Source organism: Lepidochelys olivacea, assembly GCF_965140295.1.
Source record: "Lepidochelys olivacea isolate rLepOli2 genome assembly, chromosome: 4".
Classification (NCBI taxonomy): domain Eukaryota; kingdom Metazoa; phylum Chordata; order Testudines; family Cheloniidae; genus Lepidochelys; species Lepidochelys olivacea.
The window spans coordinates 105,182,375-105,203,875 of record NC_140414.1 but is presented as its reverse complement, the minus strand read 5'-3'; the positions used below and the strand labels follow the sequence as shown (position 1 = coordinate 105,203,875).

General features: G+C 45.0%; 1 protein-coding gene across 2 annotated transcripts in view; it reads right to left on the bottom strand.

The window, feature by feature from the left end:
• Positions 1-18,422, bottom strand: part of LOC311519306 (uncharacterized protein) — a 146,203-nt gene extending 127,781 nt beyond the window's left edge. For both annotated transcript variants that reach the window (XR_014711250.1, XM_084625711.1), the window contains exons 1-2: positions 17,792-18,422; positions 16,003-16,096 (exon numbers count right to left, since the gene is read on the bottom strand). Coding sequence is in view for 1 of the 2 variants with exons in the window: in XM_084625711.1 (XP_084481837.1) it covers positions 16,003-16,073 (71 nt within the window). In the remaining variant the exon portion in view is untranslated. The remainder of the gene's footprint in view (positions 1-16,002; positions 16,097-17,791) is intronic.
• Between the last annotated feature and the right edge of the window lie 3,079 nt (positions 18,423-21,501).

Sequence of the window (21,501 nt, the reverse complement as noted above, 5' to 3'; positions counted from 1 at the left end):
CCCACATGGTGGTTGTTGTGTCTCGGTGAGGGACACAGTAAAGAGAGCTGCTCCATCTGTAAGTTATTCAAAAAGCGGACTTGGGTGGTGAGAGACTGGTGGTTGAAGCAGAACCTTCTAGAACAAGCCATGAGACCTGCTTCAGCACTGTGGCCTTCATCTGATCATCATCTCCTCTTCTAGGAGGAGTGCTGAGTGGCATCGTACTCCCTCCAGCACACAGGATGGAGCAGGTCCATCCAACCATTCCCTGGTACCACACCGTGAGCAGTAAGGACCCGTGCCATCAATTCCAGTTGCAGCCATGGGACATCTGTTGAGTCTGGTACCTGGTGGCAGCAGACTTGCTTTGTCTCTCCATTCAGGATTATTCATTAGTTCAGAATTTCTCCAATGTTATGGCTTCTACTGGCTCATCCTCTCTTGTGCCACTGACACTTTTGGCCATGTCACAGAGCCACCATGTCCATTGCCACTGCAGTTCACACCATCTGGGTTGCAGACTATCTAGTCAAGGCCAGGCCCACCACCAAAGGCCCCCTTGATGTTGGGGCATTCTTCAGCACATTGTCCTTCATTGTCTTGGAGGCAGATCCTGTCACCTACTTCAGTACCACTTGCTGCTCAAGCCGCTCCCTGTTCCAGGTGGGAGTATGTTCCATTTGGTACCACCAGTGCTGACTCCCCACTCCTCTTCAGCACTGATGAAGCCTCCTTATTGGGCTTCAGATAAGTCTTATAGGTTGTTTGCCCCATTGGGGCTAGCTCCCCCACTGTCAACACAGAATCTCTGGGATTCCCCAAGATGCAGGTCAGGGTCATCCCCCTTGTTAATAGGAGAGATTGCCTTAGGAACATTATTGGTACCAAGATCAGCATCTGTCCTGCAGTCAGGACAGGGGCTCTTGATACGGTGCCTACTGTCCACCAATACCTTATTTGTGTGCCCATTGGCCTCCTTGGAATCCCTCAGGTACTCCTAGGTCCATAAGGTCCCGCTCCTTCATTTGATCCAGAGCAAGATCACCTGTTCTGATGGTGACTCCTGCGCCATCTCAGTTGCAAGTGACTGCTGAGTCCATTCCCTGGAATTTACAAAGCTCTTCTGACTCGATCAGGCTCCATTGTTGGCAAAACAAACCGTCTCCTCATCCTCCCTCGATGACTCCGCCATGCCAGAATCTCCTCTTCCTCAGTGCCCAAGAACTTTAAGGCATATCAGGACCTCCTGAGGCATGTGAACTCTACCTTGTGCATCCAGGTGGAATTCCTGCAGGAGAATACACACAACTTCTGGATATTCTCTAACCATCAGTTCCAGGGAGAATAGCCTTCCTGATAAATGAGGCATGCTTGGAGTCTGCAAATGCCCTCTGGAATACTCCAGCTTCACTGCCCCCTATGGCAAGGCATTCGGAGAAACTGTACTTCATTCCCATGCCAGGGTTTGAGGGTTTCTCCTCCCACCCAGCCCCTAACTCCGTGGTGGTAACTGCAGAAAATGACATGGCTCAGATGGCAGGTATAAATCCACGCCCAAAGGATAGAGTCCAAGAGGATGGACTTAATGGGAAGGAAAAATTAAACCTCCTTTTGCCTGCAAATGTGCATCAAGAACCAGCAGGCATTTCTCTCTAAATATTCCCATGTCTAAATCTGTGGACGAGTTGCCAGAACCCTCAGGGAGGAGTTTATGGCATTCATTATGGAAGACTGTATGGTGGCCAAGACCTCGTTGCAGTCAGCTCTGGAGATGGTGGCTATGACCATGAGGAGGGCCTCCTGGCTGCAGAATTCAGATATTGTGCCGGATGTGCAGCAGACCATTGAAGACTTACTATTTGCTGGGTGGATTTTGTTTTCATAAAAGACCAGTGAAACCTTGTACTCTTTTAAAGACACCCAAGCTACTTTGCTGGCTTTGGGGGTATATATTCCAGCCATACAGAGACACCATTACAGCAGTCAGCAGCCACAACAGCAATACCATTCACAGGGTTTTTCCAGACAGTCCTCCCATCCTATGCAGTAGCAGTAGCAGGACTACTCCAGAAAGAGCAACAGATCCTAGAAAAGGTCTTCTGGTTTTGGGTTAACAAGCCACCCCCACCCCTGCCGCTGGCACCTACCAAGCACCCATTTTGACTCATGTGTCTAGGACAGCAATCCAGTGCTAACCTCTCCTTCTCCATCCCCCTCATTCAGGGAGAGGCTGGCCCGCTTTTACGTTGTTTGGGACTTGATTACAACTGACACCTAAGCACCATCAGATCGAGTTATGCCATATAGTTCCTCTTCATCCCTCCTCCCCAACTCCTTATCCTCTTCAGGGACCTCTCTCACGAGACACTGCTCCTTAAGCAGGTTCAGTCTCTACTGGCTTTGGGGGCTGTAGAGGAGGTCCCTTGCATAACTGGGGACAGGAATGATACTCTACTCTAATATTTTCTGGTATAGGTATGAGACCTATCCTCAACCTCCAAGAGCTCAACAAATACATCAGATACATGAGATTCTGTATGGTCACCCTAGCAACTGTCTTCCCCTCCTTGAATCACAATGACTGGTTTGCTGCCCTGGACCTCCAGGACACTTATTTCCACATAGCAATCTTCCTGAGCCACAAGAGGTTTCCTCAGCTTTGCCGTGGCTTGCTGGCACTACCAGTACACTGTGCTGCCTTTAAGTCTGTCTTCCAGTCCTCTGGTTTTTACCACATGTATGATTGTGGTAACAGCATACCTCAGGAAGAAGGGAGTTCATATCTTCCCATACCTGGATGATTGGTTACTGAAGGGCAAGTCCAGAGAGGAAGACCGGGTTCATGTTCACTTCACACTACATCTACCCAATTGTTAGGTCTTATCCTAAACAATGGGAAGTCAATATTGGTTCCAACTCAAAGAATTGATAGTCTCTACAAGTTCAAGAGCATTTCTACCACCTATGCCTAGTGCTGTAGTTTCAACCCTCAACCACAGTCCCAATATGCCTAAGGTTGCTAGGCCATATGGCCACATGCACGCAGGTAGTTCAATATGTGTCCTCTTCAGGTCTGGCTGAAGTTAGACTACCATCTGAATTACTATTCCAAGGACATGCTGGTTCGACTTCCACCACTGATTCTGGGCTCCTTATGGTGGTGGAATTGTTCAGGGCAATGTATGCCAAGATGTTCCTTTCACTCAGCCTTCACAAAGTAGGACTATTGTCTCCGCTACCTCCTTAATAGGTTTGGGAGTGCATCTGGACTCACTGAAAGTTCAAGGCCTTCTCGGCATATCAATGTCCTGGAGCTTCATGCCATCTACAGTGCCTGTCAGACCTTTCAAGGTCACATCAGGGACTCAGTGGTTCTCATACTCACCGACAATACCAATGTATTATGTGAACAGGCCAGGAGGGAGCACACTCTAATGTGTTTTGTTAGAAGGCAATCAGGCTCTGGAAGTTTTGCATTGGTGAGAACATTATCCTCATGGCCAATCACTTATCTGGGATCCACAATCATCTGGTAGATCACCTCAGCAGGAATTTCTCCCTCGTTCATGAGTAGTTTCTGAAGCTCAGCATCTTGTGGCTCATCTTTTCAGTTTGGGGCATCCCGACAATCTACCTGTTCACCATGATAGACAACAAGAAATGCCAGCTGTCTTGCTCCTGAGGGGGTCTCAGTCTGGGTTCCTTGAACAGTGCTTTTCACTTGAGCTGGGAATTGCCACTGCTGTACTCTTTCCTCCAATTCCAATCATCCCACAGGTCATTCTCAAGATGAAATTGGATTGCGTTAAGCTCGTTCCTGTTGCTCCAGCATGGCTGAGGCAATGTTAGTTCTCTGACCTCCTCACATTATCGGTTCAGCCTCCCATTTCCCTTCCTCTTCATTCTACCAGAACATTAGGAATCATTACGAAAAGGATAGATAATAAAACAGAAAATATCATATTGCTTCTATATAAATCCATGGTACTCCCACAACTTGAATACTGCGTGCAGATCTGGTCACTCCACCTCAAAAAAAGATACACTGGAATTGGAAAAGGTACAGAAAAGGGCAACAAAAATGATCTGGGGTATAGAACAGCTTCCATATGAAGAGAAATTAATAAGATTGGGACTTTTCAGGTTGGAAAAGGGACAACTGGGGTGTGGACAAAGTAAATAAGGAAGTGTTATGTACTCCTTCACATAACAAAAGAACTCTAGTAGTTTCCAAATGAAATTATTAGGCAGCAGGTTTAAAACAAACAAAAGAAAGTATTTCTTCACACAAAGCACAGTCAACCTCTTTGCCAGAGGATGCTGTGAAGGCCAAGACTATTATAGGGTTCAAAAAAGAGCTCAATAAATTCAAGGAGGATAGGTCTATCAATGGCTATTAGCCAGGATAGGCAGGGATGGTGTCCATATTTCTGTTTGCCAGAAGCTGGGAATGGACAACAGGATCACTTGGGCAACACTTATCTGTTCTGTTCATTCCCTCTGAAGCACCTGGCATTGGCCACTGTCGGAAGACAGGATACTGGGCTAGATGGACCTTTGGTCTGACCCAGTATGGCCATTCAAAAGAAAAAAAACCAGCATCATGTTCAAGTTTGCTTCCAGCGCTCAGCTCCCTGCATCTCAGAGCATGAATGTTGCATGGTTAGATGAGAAGGAGAAATGATGTTCAGAAGTGGTACTTGCTTAACAGTAGGAAGCCCTCTACCAAGGAAGCTTATTCAGCCAAGGTGAAGCAATTCTCAGTATATGTTAGCCTGAGGAGTTCAACCAATGCTGGCTTGTATCCAGAACATCTTGGAGTACCTGTTGCCTTCAGTCTTCTTAGTTCTGCTTAGTTCATTGAGAGTCAACTACTGGCAAATTTCAACATTTCATCCACCCATCCATGGGAAGTCAGTGTTTTCAAACTCCATGGAAATGAGGTTCCTGGAAGGAGTGCCTTGTCTCCACCTGCCAGTTAAAGAGCTGGTTCCTTTTTGGGACCTTAAAACTGTTTTAGCAGCTCTTAGGGGATCTCAATTCAAGCCACTGGCAACTTCTTTCCCACTTCTGTGTCAGAAAATTGCCTTTCTTGTGGTGATAACATATGCAAGGAGAGTTTGTGAGTTGCAGGCTTTGATGGCAGAGCCTCCTTACATATAATTTCCCAGAGACAAAGTAACTCTGTGGCCACTCCCTACATTTTTATCTAAGGGGATTTCCAAGTTTCACTTGAACCAAGTTATATATCTACCACTGTTCTTCCCTAAGCCACATTCAACCCTAGAGGAGCAGTGTCTTCGCACATTGGACGTCTGGCGATGTCTAGCTTTTTATCTGGATAGAACTAAACTTTTCCATTCCTCATCTCGGCTGTTTACTTCATATGAGGACTGAATGAAGGGTCAAGCGGTCTCTTCACAGACAGTCTCTAGATGGATACTTTCCTGCATGACAGCATACAAAATAGCCCACCTCCTCAAGGGCTATGAGCTCATTCCACAAGAGCTGAGGTGACATCAGTGGCATTTCTAAATGACGTTCCTATATTGAACATTTGCAGGACAGCCATTTGGTCCTTTCTGCAAACCACTATGCCATGACAGCTGCATCCAGATCAGAGGAAGACAATCCCAAAGTCTTTCGTTAAATAGAGTACTGCTTGCGAGTGACCCCCATGGAATACACTGCTGCATCTACTTGAAGAAGAAGGAACGGCTACCTATCTGTAACTGTTCTTCGAGATGTGGTGAAGATATAGTCCACGACCCACCTCCGTTCCCTCTGCATTGGAGTCTGTACTTCTGACATTTGGTGTAAAGGAACTGAGGGGACTGAGGTGGCGCCATCTTTATACAGCTGAGGGGCTGTGGCCGCAGGGCATGAGCACCACCCTTACAGGTACTGCAAGGCAAAGTTCTCAGGCTCCGGTGCACACGCACACCCATATGGAATACACATCTGCATCCCATCTCAAAGAATAACAATTACAGGTAGGTAACTGTTTCCCTGCTCTCCACACCAGCACAAACGGCCCCTATTACCCACAATATCTGAACATGTCCTAGTCTTTGAACTATTTACTCTCTCAACACTTCTGGGAGATAAAGAAACACCGTCCCCATTTTACAGATGATGAAATGAGACACAGACTAAGTGATTTGCTTGACGTCACACAGGAAGTGTGTGGCCAAGTAAGGAATTAAGCACAGGTCTCTCTCAAGTCCCAGGCTAGTGCTCTAACCATGGGATCATCTTCCATCTCCTTTGGTATTTACCAGTGGTCGATATAAAATGCTTCAGAGAAAGGTACAAGAAGCTTGGTAATAGAATAATCTGCTTGTTTCAGAAGTTTCTTCCTAATCCCTATTTGTTAGTGATTGTCTTAAATCCTGAAATAAAGGGTTTTGCACCCATTATACAATTTTTATCCTGCCTAATGTAACTCAACATTCTCATTATCCATACAAATGTTTAATTCTTTTTTTTTTTTAAATCCTACTGATATCATTAATGCCAAGAGATCTTGTGGCAGTGAGTTCTACAAGTTAATTATAATTTTTAAAACATTTCCTTTTAGCAGTTTTAAATTTGTTGCTTTGGTTTGAAATTTATTGTATCATCATCACAGAACTCCAAAGGTCACCATTGTCTGTAGCCTTAATGTCATCCTTGACCTTGAAATCTCCTGATCTTTTTCTGACTACCAGTCTGTTTATGATACCTCTGCAACATTTCCTTTCTCAAATCAAAGCAATCTAGACTCTGCTATGCACAGAACTCTGCTGTGCATATGTGCAAAGAAGCATAGATAAGAACATACACAAGTAAAGCCTGGGCACACCCCTGGACTAGCCAGCCACACCCTTTTGTGGCCATGCTATGTCCCCGCCTAGTACATCTGCACAGTTTTTAGTCAATGTTTTGCAATAAACTGAGGTCCCCAAAGAGACTAAGGCAATTAAGTGCCAAATCCACTATTGGGATTTTGTCCATTTTAGTAGGCAGTCTTTTGTTGTCCCTGATTAGCAGTGTGATAATGTCCACATACTCTAAAGTTCTCATTTCAGCCGTAGAAACTCTGGGTATGTCTTCACGAGCAATGTTGAAGTGCTGCCGCAGCTTTAACCTGGCTGTATTGTCACCAGCATGGCTCCCAGTGGCTCCATGGCTGCCACTTTACAGTGTCGAAACTTGCAGCGCTCGGGGGGGTATTTTTTCACCCCCTGAGCGAGAAAGTTGCAGCACTGTAAAGTGGCAATGTGGACAAGGCCTCTATTCCTCATACTCAATCTTTCCTGTAAAGTTCTGTCTCATTGTCTTTATGGCTTCCATAGAAATCTGGTTCATGGTTCCTACACATGCCTATCTCAATAGTGGTATACTTCATCCAGTCAACTAAATGCACCAATAACAACTATGGGGTGAAACCAGATTATCTCTATACTCTTGAATGAACTCACAGAGAAAAAATGATAAAAGACAAAAACACCATATCACCTGTGGGTGAATACTTTTAAAAAAAATATTACTCTTATATCTGACCTCTCGGTCCTTGTCCTCACAGGAAATCTGCACAACATCTTCAAAAGACAGGCCTTGGAACTTAAAGTAATAACTTTGCTAGACACTAAAAATCATGGTTTTAATAAAGACACTGGATTTATGGCTTATTACAGCAATCTGTAAACCATTAACCCCCCTGTTTTCTCCTATTACTGCGAAGGTATCAGAAGGCCACTTCACCTTGAATGGTTTCTTCCAATATGTGTTAATTAGTTATACTAAACAATCTGTTCCACCTTGTACTTAGGCCACGTCTACACTAACACTTATGGCAGCAAAACTTTTGCCGCTCAAGGGTGTGGAAAAAAAAAAACCTGAGCCATATACGTTTTGCCAGCGTATGTACTCGTGTGCACAGCACTGCCAGCGGAAGACACTTTCCTGGCAACATAGCTGGTCCAATAAAAGATAATCTCACCCACCTTGTCTCTATAACAGGACTCTGCATACACTCTAACCATGAGCTAAGCCAACTGTCACTCAAATCAATTTTTTAAAGTCCAGCTGTCACGATGCAATACTTCTAGCACTCCTAGTGTTCACTCAGGTAGATGAGCTGCGTCTACACCAGTGGTTCTCACCCAGGGATATGCAAAGGTCCTCTAGGAGGTACATCAACTCATCTAGATATTTGCCTACTTTTACAGCAGGCTGCATAAAAAACATGAGTGAAGTCAGTACAATCTAAACTTTCATACAGACTATTATTAGTTTATAGTGCTCAATATACTATACACTAATATGTAAGTATTATATTTATATAATATATTTATATTCCAATTGATTTATTTTATAATTATATGATAAAAATGAGAAAGTAAGCAATTTTTCAGTAACAGTGTGGCTGTGACACTTTTGTATTATTTGATTTTTTGATTATCTGATTTTGTAAGCAAGTAGTTTTTAAGTGAGGTGAAACTTGGGGTATGCAAGACAAAGCAGACTCCTGAAAGGTGTACGGTACTCTGGAAAGGTTGAGAACAACTGGTCTACACTATGGGGTTATACTGGCATAGCTATGGTGCTGTAGCTATGCGGGTATATTCCCCATTATGTAGACATAGTATAACAACGAATGGCCAAAGTGGAAACGTGAGAACTGTCTACAAGCTGAAATTTGTTCCCATAAGATAATCTATGAATATTTATTCATAATTAATCATTTGGTAGAAATCAGGATCAGTTGACAAATGATTTGCAAGCAGAAAAAAAAAGGTGTCTGAATTAATTAGATAATTTATTTGCATACAGGACATAATTCCAATTGCTCTCAAAACTACTAAACACATTTTCAAAAATTAAAAATAATAGAAAAAGGCCTAAAATCACATTGTAACATAAAAACCAAAACTGCAGCAGGGTATAGTGTCTCATATGGAATGGAAACACACATTAGGCGGGAATCTATATTTACAAACTGATTTGAGGGTGGTTGCACAAGAGAGGTTCAGTTTGCATCTCCCAGCACATTTTTATTTGACTGCGGTTTTCTCCCAGACATAAACCCTGCTACAGCTGGCTTTGAAGTCTTGTGCACACCTGTATAGATTACAAAAAAGGAAAGGCAAGTCCTTCCACACCCAAACACTAAATTCACAATGCAACATGACAAGTAAGATATGCCCTCTAGCACTCTGTTTTAAAGTCAGACTGATGACTGGCAATTTTCTGATTAACCCTTTCTCTGGAGTCAGTATCCAATTCCCAGACCTGTGACTTAAGAAAACAAATTTTTACTTAATAAATTGGCTGGGGTTTTTAAAATAAACTAACAATAGAAGTCTGATTCATCTGCGATTGAACTCAGTGTAAAGTCTCCCATTCACATCAATGGGATTTGGAATGGAACCTACTGCTCTTTCAGGAAGAGGAATTACACTGGGGCCCCAATCTGATCTGTGTGGACACACCTGTGGACCTGTGTGGAGCCCCATGGACTTCAAATTGCAGGACCAAAGCCTAAGGAACCTTTTAGCAGTTGATTTTGGTCCATGAGTGTCATTACCCTATAAGAGTCAGCTTTCATTTTTCCATTCCACCTCCTACCTGGAATGCCTCCCCAAGTCTGATAGGACGAGCCAATTATTCTCTTTTCATCCAAATCCCTCTATAAGACTTAGTTCTTCCACAATGCCCACAAGAAGCAAGTCATTTGTAACAACTGTTTTAAAAAATACTTTTCACAGAACCATCTACAAGTGCACATCCCTAAACTGAGCAACATCCGTCTTACTGCTGTAACTCTCTTCCTTTCTCATGCCATTTCTTTCTTAATGGCTGTTATCCACCCTCTCAGTTAATATCATATCAGAAATGAGATTGTAATTGATTCCATTACAGTCTGGTGTAAATCAGCATAGTTCTATTGGAGCTGGCCCTATATCATATCATGACCTCCACATCTATGTTGAACAAAAGGTTTGCGAAGATGGAACTCATGTGGCACTCATGTAGTTTCCCTCAGGACAGAAGAGCAGCTGCCCAACACAACACTCTGGGAACTCTCCAAGGGGAGTGAATAAATCTTTAAGGAATCCTGTTCTCATCTGCCAGAACTCACAGTGAGGTCTCATCTCCTCGTGACCAGTAGTAACAATGGTCACCTATCCAACAGTATTTTCATGAAAGTCTGACCCACCTATCATCCAGGGAAGAGCATTTAACTGTTAGTGGTAGTAGTTTACTCATGTGAGTTAGGGAAGGTTATCTCAAGCATCAGAGAAAATCAACACTGGGAAAAAAACTAAGTATCTGGGCATTACAAACTTGTGATGAGAGAGCCTTAATGTGTGGTCAGATAAGTTTTGGACCCAACTGAACTTTTCAAATTTGGAGATTCCATGTATTTACTTTGGGGAAAAAAACTTAACCTGTTTTATTTTTACCTCTTTCTTTCAGTGTGGCCCCACCTCCTGGTGGCAATCACATGATGGAGGGGCTTGATTCTGTTTTACAGGAATTAGGGGCTAGCTGCTAAATAAAAAGTGCTCACCGCATCTGCATACAGTGGGACCTTGTCCAGCTAGCAGGAAGGAAAAGGGTTGTTGCCCCTTTAAGGGATCCCTTTGCAATCGGTAGCAGGGGGAAAGAAGTGGAAAATTTACTTGGATGGAGTGGGGAGGAGCAGGAAACAGCTAGAACAGCTCATAGGGGCACTGTCCTTCTACTTGACTGAAAGGGGTTGGTATTTATATCCCACACAGTCCCAGAGAAGGCCTGTCTCACTAGGGTCATGCTGAAGGGGCCAGGGCGATTGAGACTATTGGATGATGGCATTCAACTGCATACAGGACATACATGAGACCCCAGGTAAAGAATCAGAACTCATTTTCCTGTGCTTCCTATTTCAGAATCATGCAAATGGGCCAAGCGAACAGTGGTGGATTGGCGGGCACATTGTTGTACAGTATCCTGGGCACATAGCCGGGCTTCCAGAGCATCTGGAGGTTTACAGCTGGGCCTAGGTGGTGAGGCAGTTATAAGCTGGCATGGAAGGAGAGGCACGCTGTGCGACCAGCTGTTTCCCCTCGGACCCTCTTCAGCAGCCTGAGAGCAGGCAGATGCGATTATTGTTCACCTTGTTGAAAATGGTTTGGGAAAATGTAAGAGATTGACTTGATGACCAAAGCTAAGAGGGATTTAGGGCAGATCCAGAATTTTTCCCGGGGGTGATGATTATCTTGTCTGACATGTTGCAGCACAGGGTGTGGTGGGGAGCCACGAAGACTCCATGGGTTGATAAGACCAGGAGGTAAGTGAATAGGGAGATGGCTAAATTTATATGTAACCAAGGGGATTTGGTAATTCCTCATTGGGACATATATTATTGGGCACCCGAGTTATTCACAGAGGATGGGGAGCACATATATTTTTGTCCGGTATTAAGGAAGAAATCAGTATATATCTGGGAATGTGGTAGAGGATGCAGGGAGGCAGTCAAGCTAAATTGCTGGTGCCTCCCTGTGGCAGATGTCCAGTCCAGGTACTTGTTATAGAAGGAATACAGTTAACAAATAAAAAGGACTGGGACAAGATTTAAAGGAAATCATGCCTTACAGGAACTCAGGTGATTTCAGCCTCCTACAGCAGGGAACCAATCCCCTTCCTTTTCTAGCCCCCTTAATCCTCCTGTGAGGGGAAGGTGGTGCGATCCCAGCAATGGGATGACTGGAACCAGGTTGGGAAAGGGGCGGGGCCAGGTTGACATCAGCACTCCCAATTATGTGGAAATGATTAAGGAAATGATGATGACCTGCACTGTACAATTTATTGCTGGGTACTCCCAGATATTTTAAATGAATAAAGCGGTGGCCTAATTAAACCACGTCCGCTGCCTCCTGTCTTTCTTCTGGGCTAGCTGAGTACCTGATGAAAAATGAAGTCAAATCCATCTCTGAAATTAGGCCACTTATTTAGATGCCTAAATATGATTAAAGGTGATTAACTTAAGCACCCAAGTTAGAACATCTTGGAGTAGATTCTCTGTTGTCCCCAAAAGGGGAAAAATGCTCTAGAGAAGAGGAAAAAAAAGAGGAGGAAAGAAGAAAGAATGGACACCACATGGGGTATTTAAAAGAGGAAAAGACACAGAAAGAGGAGTTGACATTCATCTGCCACTGCAGATACAAAGGAGGAGAGAAACTGTACCATCCACCCAAACAATACTGGAGGGTGATAGCAAACCAAGCCTCTCCCCAGATAACAGATAAGGAAGAGGCAGAGTTTGCTGGTGGAAGACATAGGTGTATAAATGGGCATTGTAGTGTATGGTGGTGGCCTCATAACCATCTGGATTTCATAATGTTTATCGGTAGAGATCCCAGACTTTGGGTTCTGCTCATCACAGGTTTTATGTTTGCTACATGTATGTAGCAAAGCTGACTGTGGGGTTTTCAGGCTCTTGTTTGCTTTTGCATCGCTTCTAAGAGTCATCAAGCTTTAATGCACTAGAGAGAAGAGCTTTAGGGTTAAGTGGATTTTAAGTCTTCTAAAAGAGGGTGAATTTGTATGCACTGCCTCTCAATTATAACTAAGATAATTATATATAAATAATGTAAAATACACTAGAATGCACAATAAAGGTCCTCTGGCAGCTCAGACCCTCAGTTTATTTGAATTGTCTGTGGGAAATATTTTAAATGTTACTAATACCTGATTTTAAAATTCTTATTTTCTCTTTCCTTTTCTGCTTCCTTGTTCTCTCACCTTAACTTATCTCCTTGAACAAAACTTCAATAACATCCATTTTAAAATTTCCTGAGCAAAGGAATATAGTTACTGGTTGCTTATTGTATATTAGATATAATAAGTTCAACAGTAAAACAGCTGAATACACAGCTACTGATTTTGTTACCTTAAACAGTAGCACTGGGAGTGCCAACCCACTATAAAAAAAATTATTGCCTTTGTTTGAAAGGACAGGGTCGTTAATTCTCCTCTGAAAAGTGACTGTAAAAATGGCACCTTGGAGTGCCATGTTTATTGTCACTCAGTGACTCCATATCACATTAGCTCAGTTTGAAAGGACAGATAAACCCTTACATAGTGCAGGGGAATTTGAACTTTTGGCAGGAGGCACGATGAGCCCTCACCTGAGCTAACCTTTAAGGGCAAGGTGATTATACTGCAATAGAGATATGTCTCATTGATCCTGTGAAAGAGTGACATATAATTAGACTGAAGTGTAATTACTATGCCCTTGAAGCCTACTGCGAAAGCTGAGTTCCTCCTGCCAAAAAGTTCAAGTTCTCCTGCACTATGTCACAAACTGAATTGATCTAGGGTCATTGGGACATAACAAACAAGCAACTTTTATACAGTAATGTTTTCAAAGTAGAAGCACACTTTGATTACTCTGTGTTGATTGTCAGCCTTCAAATCCTCCCTTCACCACACTCTTGTCCAACTGCCAAACCCCAACTGCCTCAGAACCTTCCAGATCAAAAATATCATCCCCTCTGCTCTAACAACTGTTTTCATGTCATTGCTTTAAAACAGGATCTCACACGTCATTTCAGAGCACCTTTGAAAATGAATTCATTAATGCCCTCCTTTGCCCATTTATCCCACAAACATCTCTACAGCTATTTTTCATGCTGCACCTTGCCAAGCCACTAGTTGCTACTCATTCAAATCCCTCCTGGAAACTCACTTCTGCCAGGATTCCCTCAATGTTAGTATTCATTCTCATGTCTTTCCTTACTTTACATATATCACATTAATAGATCTTCCTTCCTGCTAGTATTAATGTCCTCTTATAAGCCTGTCTTATTGTAGTGCTGAAAAGTAGGTAGCAACTGTCTTGGGAGGCACTAATAGAGTTAATACTGTAGTTCTTACTATTTATTATTTTTATTCATCTATTTGTATTACGGGAGTGCTTAGAAGCCCCCACTGAGATCAGGACCCTATTGTACTAGGCTCTGTATACAGTAAAAGACAGCTCCTGCCTTGTAAAGCTTAAACTCTACAGACCAGACAGACAAAGAAAGAATTATCATTCCCAATTTACAGATGGGAAAGAATTAAAGGGCCTAATCCTACAACCATTGAAATCAGTGGCAAAACTTCCATTGACATAAATGGCACAGGGCCAGGACCTCAATGAATTGCCCAAAGTCACACAGGAAGTCTATGACAGAGCTGGGAATGGAACTGTGATGCTGGCAGGTCAGGTGTCAGCTCATGCCGAGGTCCCCATGTCTCAATGGGACACCGACGGATGCATAGTTGGAATCTATCTGGTTCACTTGTGGGTTAATATTGATAGAATAGGTATTAGAATTATAAGAAAGTGTATAGTGTTTGGATGCTTGTGAATTGCTGCATGCATTAATCTTACTTGTAATATCTGTGTTCCAAAGTGTAATGTAATATTTGAGCAGTTGTATTGTAAGCTTCTGCAACTGTATATTATAAAAGGACTAAAGACTCTTAATGTTCTGCTCTCTGCCTCATGAAGATGAGTCAGGCAATTGGACTCCTCCCATCTGCTAAATTTGCAGCTCAGAGCATAGGCAGGAAGGGATTAAAAACCCCAAACCAAAGGAACTAAACATCTCTATGCTGCTCGTATTCATGCAGGGGGAGTGAGGGGAAGGGTGTTTCTAGGCATAAGCAAGAGATCCCCAGCTGCTCAGCCTGGGTTAGCCCTAAAGGTCAAATAGAGCTTGCTGATAAAAGAAGCCTATACTACCTTTTGAAACCTAAGACTGTAACTCATTCAGGTGTCTGGTTGCTTGCTTTAACCTTGCAAATAACTCTTTAATTTCCTTTTCCTATTTAATACATCTTCATATAGTTCACTATTGGATTGGCTGCAAGCATCTTTGGTGAAGACCTAAAGTACAACTGACATGGAGTAAGTAACTGATCCTTTAGGATCAGGCATAACATGAATATTGCTGTGATTCTTGGTGTAAGGGGCCATCTATCACAGAGATACACTTGCAAGACAAGACAGACTGGCATACCTAAGGGGACGGTCTGTGACTCCATGTTAAAGCTGTTAAAGTGCCTAGAGGTTTACACTTGGTGCAGTTGGTTAGTGAAATCTAAGTTTAGAACTCACAACCAATTTGGGGTTTGTGCCCTGGTTTTTAACTGTCTGCCCTGAGGTTGGTACTCACGCTCTTGAACCACCATTGGGAGCATTACAAGAGCACACATGTCTCCTGAGCTCCAGTTCAGTGCCTTAATCAAAAGACCATTCTTCCTGTCTAGACACAAAAGTAGTGCTGACTCATCTTGGTCTCTCCCAGGTTATCAGTTACAAAGGACCTGATTTTCCTCTCACTAGTACAAGTGTAAATTCACCATCATCATCAAGGCAAATCCCAAAAGGATATAGCCTCCTTGCAGACAGGTGCCACCTGGATTGATCTCTAGCTAGGTCCTTAAAATGGTCTGGCTGAATGTCAGTATAGGTTCAGCATTAGCATCTTATCATGCCACTAGAACTTTTGGTGACTATACGATTGCTAGCCTTGTAGCAGCTTTTCTCAATGAATTTGCTTAGTAATTCGTTGGTCTTCCATCCTGATAGCATGTCTGTACTTAGAAAGCCGCCAAAACAAAACGAGTGCTGATGGAGACAATTGCTGGGTTTGGCTACAAATATCCTCATTGCTGATTTTATCCTGCCATTTAATATGGAGCAACTGATGACGACAAAGAGAACTGAAAATGTCAATCCACCATGCTTCAACATTCCTTGGCACCCATGCTGCACTGCTGTAAAGCTGGTCTACCAGTGGTTCTATAGATCACAGCTTTGTGGTAAATTCAATGTCACAGCATCTTCACAGAGGCTGCTGAAGGCCCTGGAACATGGCAGCAGAGCTGTTGCTATATGAGCAGCCTATGTAATTTAGGTGTAACTAAATTGAAGTCAATGGAATTACACTGGTGTAGGATTGGTGTAAATAAGAAGAGATTCAGGCTCAAACCATTTACCTCTGTTGCAACCACATGGCACCAATTGGGGCATTGGTGGTACCTCTGAGTCCCGCGGGGTGGATGCACATAGTATGCTGGAGAGCAGCTGCCCCTGAGGTCAAAGAGGATGCAAATTTTAAATTGCCAAATCAATAATATTATCCAGGTGTAATCACAGTAGCTAAACATGAATTAATTTAAGAAAATCTTAGAGCCTATGTTATGCAGGAGGTCAGACAGGTTATCACAGTGGTCCGTTCTGGCCTTACAATCTGGGAGTTTTCTACAGATGATTTAACCAGTGATTACCGGCAAATTATGATGCTCTTAATGATAGAGACAAAAATGACTGTAACAGCCACACCAGCAGCAGGGGAGTTGCCTCTGTACACTTTTCAAGTAACAAACAGATTGGTTGTTTCGTTTAAAGAACCTGGGCCTGTTGTCATTATTCAGAGGATTGTGCATGTTTATGCAAGTCCAACAATAAATAGATTAATCAGAAATGTAACACTAGTTACATAAAGCAGTTATATTGATAATGTATATAAATATACACACACGCACACAGACTCATAAAATAGGGCTGGCTTTTGGTTACTCCATGCAGAGGCAGAAGAGGAAGAGATGCCACTCCCTAATTATTTGCATGTGGGACAGCCAGAATGCTGATGCTTGCATTCCCTGAATACAACAAGGAGAGGGGTGTGTATTAGCATCGCCAGAGGCACTCCACAGGAAGTACCTATGGGATACAGGTGTGGCTGGGGCCTTACCCCTCCTGCATACCAGCTGGCAGCTTCAGACTGGTACTGGAGGGAACACCTGCAGCACCTCTGAAAAGAGTTAAAAGCTGCATCCAAGCACACTCCTCCCGGTATCCCCTGAGAGATATTCTTCCTGCCTCAGCATTTCATAGGCAGAATGCTTCTGGCAGCTGCTGCATGTGAAGCGACCCCTGCCTGACTGACGCGGGGGGGGGGGGGATGAGGGCAGCCGGCTTCAGCAGTGTTACTGAGCATGCTCAGTACAAGCCAAGGAGCAAATCTGGGGGGTGGGGGCAACCCTGTCTACCCCCCTCACTTTCGCGTCCCTACAAGGCTGCATCCATGACAGCCCCTCAAATCATTGTAACCCATGTACTGTTACTGGTGTGTCACAGAGAAACCTGGAAGAGAAACCTATGCCAGAAAACTAAGGAAATGAGCATTAGGCTGGAGAGGAACAGTTAAGGAACTATTATCACTTTACCCCTGGTGGAGTTCCCAGAGCAGGGCCGTCCTTAGGCGCACGCAGCTGCGTAGGGCACCATGAAATTTGGGGCACCAAATTGCCCCAAATTTCATGGTGCCCTAGGCAGCTGCGTGCTGCAGACGCGGCGGCGGGAGCAGCAGCAGCTGCGACAGCCAGCCCTGTCCCTCGGCCGGCCCCTCCGCGGGCTGCGCCCACGGCAAGGGGCAGGGCCGCCCCTAGGGGGGTGTGGGGCCGCCGGTCAACTCCCTGCGCCCTGCCTCTTACCCTTCCGCCCTGCTCCGCCCCCGGCCCGCCCCCATCCCACCTCTTCCCGCAGCGACCCCGCACCCGCCGGCAGGGGTGGAAGCGGAGCAGCCCGGCCCCAGCCCGCTCGACTCTCCCAGCCGCGGCCGCTTCCCTGCCCGTGGCCGGTGAGTGCGGGGAGGTTGGGGAAAGGATCGGCAGGAAGCAGAGCAACGCGGCCCCAGCAGAGTCGCTCGGGAGGCTGGGGAAACGTTCCCCCCCGCCCCGAGCGACACTGCTGGGGCCAGTTTCCCCCCCGTCCCGGACTCACCGGCAGCGGTGGGAAGCGGAGCGCCGTGGCTGGGAGCTGGCGGAGTAGAGCTGGCTGGGGCCGGGCTGCTCCACTTTCCGCCGGTGCGGGGGGGATCCCTTCCACCAAACCCCCTCCCCCGAGCGACACGGCTGGGGCTGGGGCGAGGGAAGTGTAGCGGGCTGGTCCCGACCCCCCGCTAATCCCTCTGGCCACTCTGGGCCTATGGGGCTCCCAAAAGTGCCCCCCCCTCAGCTGCCTCCCAGACCCTGGAGGGGGGGCCTGGGGCTCCACACAGTCCCCCACGGGGGCTGTGTAGGGCACCCAAATCGCTAGGGACAGCCCTGTCCCGGAGCTCTATAAATTTCTGGAGATATCACAGATATTGCCACAATACCCGTGAAGAAAGGCAGAATCAAAAGGCAACTATATGTACTTTGCTTCTGCAGTGCAGTTACCAATCACAGTGCAATGAACAATGAGTTCAAGAGTTTAGCAGGCTTGGACATGGAGTGGCCATATATTTATAATAATGACAACATCTACTGTTCCATTACAGAGAATTTTTTAAAAAGTTTGGAAGAATATAAATTGTCATGCTTCATGGTATAAGAAAGCCTGTGAAGAAATTTGTTTTATGGGCAGGTTATCCTGTAATTGTCCACTTTGAAGATCTTGCACCTTTCTCTGAACCATTTGGTGCTGACTAATGTTGGAGAGAGAGGATAGTGAAGCAGATGAGCTCCTGCCTTGAGCCTGCGTGACAATTCCTATGTGCCACATTTTTGGCTGGGGATGGAGAATTAGAAATTAGGTATCTGATTCTGATTTCACTTACTAACATTTTATAAAGGCATAACTCTATTGACTTAAATGGCATTATTACTGATTTACACTATTGCACATGAGATCAGAATAAAGTCTTAGATGTCATAGGAACCAACTTTCCCCGGCACCAGTGGGTGCTCGCGCCTTCCCCACCCGCATTCCAACCCCTTCCTCAAAGTCCTCACCCCAAGTCCACCCCTCCCTGCCCCTATTGGACCCCTTCCCCAAATCCCCATCCCAGCCCCACCTCTTCCCTGAGTGTGCTGCATTCCCCCTCCCCTCCCTTCCCCTCCCTCCCAACACTTGCCATGCAAAACAGCTGTTTCGCGGTGGAAGCACTGGGAGCTAGGGGGAGAAGTGGAGCCTGGCACACTCAGGGGAGGAGGTGGAGGAGGAGCAGAGGCAGAGGTGAGCTGGGGCGAGGCAGGGAGCTGCCAGTGGGTGCAGAGCACCCACCAATTTTTCCCCATGAGTGTTCCAGCCCCGGAGCACCCATGGAGTCGGTGCCTATGCTAGATGTGGTCCCCTACATGAAATGAGTTTGGTTATCTCAGGGCAGTTCCCAGTGAAGAAGTGTTTATTTCACAAATACCATTCCAACACGCTCGGCAATCGGCATTCATTGGCAACGTTGAAGGCAGTGTCAGCCAGGAGGCAAGGGTTTAAATGATCATTTAATATAACCTACTTTCTTTCCCTGCAAGTGGTCAACCAGGTCAGCACTGAGACACATTTGTGTGGCATCAGGGGGATGCTATCTATAATTCTGTGGCTAAACAAGATTTCAGCCTCTTGTCTGGCACCTTTCATTACCTTAAATTCACACATTTTTTTAAAGAACATGGTTGATGTAGGAAATCCAGCCAGGTCAGTATTAAATCCAGGTGCATTAATCTGTAAGGCCTTGTCTACACTGCAGAGTTTTGGTGACAAAAGTAATGTCGACACTCAAAAAGAGCTATAATAAAAATCAGTATTGCATGTTCACACTACCTCCTTCTATCAGCAGAGCACATCCACCCTTGGGGCCCTAGCATCGGCAGTGTGAGCAGTGCACTGTGGGTGGGTACCTATCCCACAGTCCAGCTCGACACCTTCTGCTGCTAGGTCTTCTGGGAAAGCTGAGCGGATTGTGCCACATCTTGGGACCAGGCTCAATGTCCCATGATGCATTGCTTTCTGTCCCAGCAGTCTACGGGCTTCCAGCTTTCTTTTGTGGCATTTTTCAATGGCCCTCATTTTCTGTACACCCCAGCATCTTTGTGAGAAGGGATGGATCCCGCACTGCTCTCCTATGCTCTGATAATTGTCAAGAAGACATCGCGGATGGCAGTGCAGTTAATCACAAAGTTCCTAACTGAAAAAGACTCCCCGTTGCCTAACATGCTGTATGATATGGATAGGAGCAACTTCAGATTGCTTTTGGCATTCACAGAACAGCTGCATAGGGTAGACCGTTGCTTCTGGGGTTGAGAAACAAGCACTGAATGGTGGGATCGTATCATCATGCAGGTATGGGATGTTGAAAAGTGGCTACAGAACTTTTGGATGTGGAAAGCCACCTTCCTGGAACTGTGTGCAGAGCTTGCCCCACCACTATGGTGCAAGGAGACCAGAATGAGAGCTGTCCTATCGGTAGAGAAGTGCGTGGCAAGTGCTTTGTGAAAGCTGGCAACTCCAGACTGCTACCATGATTCAATTTGGACTCGGAAAGTTGACCACTGGGGCTGCATTAATGCAAGTGTGCAGGGCAATTAATTGCATCCTGCTATGAAGGACTGTGACTCTGGGAAATGTGTGTGAAATAGTGGACAGCTTTGCAGAAATGGGTTTCCCTAACTGTGGAGGGGCAATAGATGGTACACATATTCCAATTTTGCCACCAGATCACCTTGCGACAGAGTACATCAATATGAAGGGGTATTTCTCCATGGTATTGATGGTGCTTGTAGATCACCATGGGTGTTTCTCTGATATCAACACAGGGTAGTCCGAGAAGGTGCATGACTTCAGGAACAGTGGACTGCATAGAAAGCTGCAAGCCAGGACTTTCTTTCCAGACCAGAAGATTACAGTGGGGGATGTTGAAATGCCTATAGTGATCCTGGGAAACCTGGCATATCCCTTACAGTCAAGGCTATTAAACCTTACACGGGAAACCTGGACAGCAGTAAGGAATGGTTCAACAACAGAATGAGTAGGTGCCGGATGTAGAATGTGCCTTTGGCAGATTAAAGGCACGCTGGTGATGCCTTTATGGCAGGTTAGACCTCAATGAGGATAATATTCCCATGGTCATAGCCGCATGTTGTACATTGCATAATCTTTGTGAAGCTAAGGGTGAAAGGTTTGCTCAGGGGTGGAGTGTTGAGGCAGACCATTTGGCTGCTGATTTTGAGCAGCCAGATATTAGAGCTATCAGAGGAGCCTGGAGGGGGGCAATTTGAATCAGGGAGGCTTTGAGGCAACACTTTGAAAATGAGAACCAGTAATGTATATCTCTGTGATTGGTGCTGCAATGTTACATTACATGTAGTTTTGTTAGGAAGCAATGGTGACAACTGGGGCCTTACATTCCAGTAAGCACATGATTAAACTGCCTGTGTATGTATTGGTAGTGCCGCTATCTGAATTTGTAGGAAACAAATAAAGATGAGTTACCATTCAAAAACTTTGTTTTTATTGCACAAGAAACAACACCTCCACACAACACACACAAACATGCTTGGTGGGAAAGGAGGTACCAGGGAAGTACAGACTTTCACAGCTGTGTATAGGTCCAGCTGTCATTTTGAAAGTTGTCCGAGGGGGTGTAGTAAAGGGGAAACCGAGAAGTCCTGGAAAGTGGAAAGGACTGTGTGGGAATGGAAAAGAGTTGGGAGGCCATGGAAAAGAGTTCTGAA